The sequence below is a fragment of the Octodon degus genome, unplaced genomic scaffold (assembly GCF_000260255.1).
Source record: "Octodon degus isolate 3935 unplaced genomic scaffold, OctDeg1.0 scaffold00197, whole genome shotgun sequence".
Lineage (NCBI taxonomy): Eukaryota > Metazoa > Chordata > Mammalia > Rodentia > Octodontidae > Octodon > Octodon degus.
In genome coordinates, this window is record NW_004524773.1 from 1,980,303 (window position 1) to 1,982,837 (window position 2,535).

Sequence of the window (2,535 nt, forward strand, 5' to 3'; positions counted from 1 at the left end):
TGCATCACTATGCCCAACTCCCCCAGCAATTTATTATGAGTGATTCTAAGCCCACAGAAAAACTGAAGAAGGAACACAGTGCTCACCTAGATTCTACCACCAGCATCATACCATCCCCACTTTACCCATCGCTAATTCACCCGCCTTTGCTGGGCCTTTCGAAGTCCACCCCCAGGATAGTGCGCTCTCTAAATAACTCGATTTGCTTGTGAACTATACAGTTCAATGTTTCTCAGTGGTTCTTTTCGTTGTTGCTTCAAATTTTCAACATTTAGATTTTTCCCACTTCTAAGATAGAAAGTCCAGGCCTGGTGGCGCATGCTATAATCCTAGCACTCCAAAGGCTCAGGCAAGAGGGTCCGTGTGACGTGGGGGCCATCGTGCTCTATATCTCAAAAAAAAACTCAAACCAAAAACTGAGAAAGATGGGGAAGAATCTGTTTCTGCATTTCAGCAGTTCATGTTTCCTTTCCACATGGGCAGTGCTGATCCTTTTGAAGCTTGTGTTGTGTATGATGTGAAGAAGGAACTCAATTTTTACCTACAGTGGGGGGCTCATTCTAAAATTATTTTGCTTGAGATAGTTACATAAAATTGACCCTTTTTATTTGATTTTTTAATTTAAGATTCACCTTTTTTAAAAAAAGATTCATCCCTTTAGCGTGTACTTTGCAAGGGTTTCCAGTATATTCACTAAGATATGTGACCACCACAATTTGTCACCAACCATACAAAATGTCACCCCGTGGCTGTCTAGCTGTTCACAGCACAGATTAAAACTCCATCTTTCTGCCAGAGAGCAGAAAGGCTGTCCCCATCACCTATTGTCCGGTGTCCCAGCTTGTGTATTATTCCGATGTGAGACCTTCAGCACGGCAACTTCACTAAGTCGTCTGTGTTTCAAGAAGAGCCTTGTTTGCCACAGACATAAGGTGGATTCCCCAGCGACTGTGGATAAACCACTTGGGCAGGATGAAAGGCAACAGCATGCTCTGGGCAGGAGAGAGGCACAGTCAGCTCAACCTCCCTTTGCCCCTCCGCATCCCGGGCCCGAGCAGGGAACGCCCGCCAGAAAGGTACCTGCACCGCGTGTGGGAAGCAGCCCTTCACGTGGGAGGCGAGGCCCACCGTGTCCAGCGCCTCGCGGGCGAACTCGTTGGCATCCTTCACGAGCAGCCTGACCCGCATATTGTGGACCATATTTGTGGAGACAAACATGGGGCTCACCGTCTGGGCGGCAGGAGGGAAGGGGTCCAGGCATCAAGGCCGTCGCTCCGTTTCAAGACCCCGCACCTGCCCTGTCTAGCTGGGTGTGCAAGACTCCAAACCTAGTCCCCGCCCCAGACCCCGCCCATAACCTAGGCCCCACCCCCATGCCTAGACCACGCCCCCAGAGGGAGACCTGCCCTAGAGCCTAGACCACGCCCCTGAGCCCTACACCACGCCCCAAGACTCAGGCCCCGCCCCTGAGATTTGCCCCACCCGTGCCTAGGGTGAGCCCACAACTCCGTGGGTCCCCACTAAGCCGCAGAACTCTCAGGTGCCAACCTCTCTGACCCTCCATCGCCTCCTCCTCCAGAGCTGCCACCCCAGCCGCGTCCCTTTGCGCCCCCGCCCCACCCCCAGTCGGGCACCTGGATGGTGACACCCTTCAAGAAGTACTCTGAACACACTGCCTCCGAGAAATATTGCACAAAGACCTATGGAGGAGAGGAAGAGCCAGGAGCACGAGGGCCAGGGCCAGGCACCCCCACCTAGTTCCCATCCTCACCCTCGATGGGCAGTTTCCCACCACAACTGCCCTGCCAGGACACAGGACCGAGGGAGGACTCGCTTGGGGTCTCGGGGTCTGGGTACCTTAGTGGCTGCGTACAGGGCCCAAAATGGGACACTCCTCTGGTTAGCCACGGAGGACATGTTGATGATAACACCTTTGCCCCTGGAGGAGGACACCACGTTGGAAAGTGGTCACTGTTTGGGGTGGGGGAGGGGCAGGGTGACTGTCCCAACCCTGGGCGGAGCCCCCATCTGAAAGGGCTGGGGAAAGGTGCAGTATATGCATAATCCCAGCAGTCTGGAGGCTGAGTCAGGAGGGTCAAGAGTTCGAGGTCAGTTTGGGCTGGTGACTTGGAAACAGGGAGGGCCTAGAGAACGGGGAAAGCCTGGGGGCTGGGGCTCGGGAAGCCAGCATGGTAACAGTGAGTGGCTCTTACCTGCTGACCATCTGGGGCAGGACTATTCCCACCATCTGTCGGGCAGAATAGGCACCAGTGTTTACACCTGACCCTCCTCACAGGGTCGCCCTCCCCACCCCCTTCATGGCCTGTCTTGGAACCACCTCCCAGCAGAATGGGCACCCTCCGAGTGGTTGCTGCTGCAGTGCCCCTGGACCCGGCCCCCCTGGCCCAACTGACCTGCGCCACCGACATCGTGTTGCAGTTGATAATATCTGCTATGCTCTGGGGATGAAAAGGGACCCAATCATTCCCTCCCTTCCCCACCTCACTACATCGCCCACATTTTCTTACTTCCTAG

The 2,535-nt window shown here is 54.6% G+C and overlaps 1 protein-coding gene across 2 annotated transcripts in view; it reads right to left on the reverse strand.

The window, feature by feature from the left end:
- Positions 1–606: 606 nt before the first annotated feature.
- LOC111813540 (very-long-chain 3-oxoacyl-CoA reductase-B-like) overlaps positions 607–2,535 on the reverse strand; it is a 16,503-nt gene continuing 14,574 nt past the window's right edge. The window contains exons 6-11 of one of the 2 annotated variants that reach the window (XM_023704562.1): positions 2,415–2,459; positions 2,214–2,248; positions 1,858–1,939; positions 1,635–1,700; positions 1,081–1,230; positions 607–992 (exon numbers count right to left, since the gene is read on the reverse strand). In XM_023704562.1, coding sequence (XP_023560330.1) covers positions 885–992; positions 1,081–1,230; positions 1,635–1,700; positions 1,858–1,939; positions 2,214–2,248; positions 2,415–2,459 — 486 coding nt within the window. In that variant the 3' untranslated portion in view covers positions 607–884. The remainder of the gene's footprint in view (positions 993–1,080; positions 1,231–1,634; positions 1,701–1,857; positions 1,940–2,213; positions 2,249–2,414; positions 2,460–2,535) is intronic. The other variant, XM_023704563.1, reaches the window with a different exon arrangement.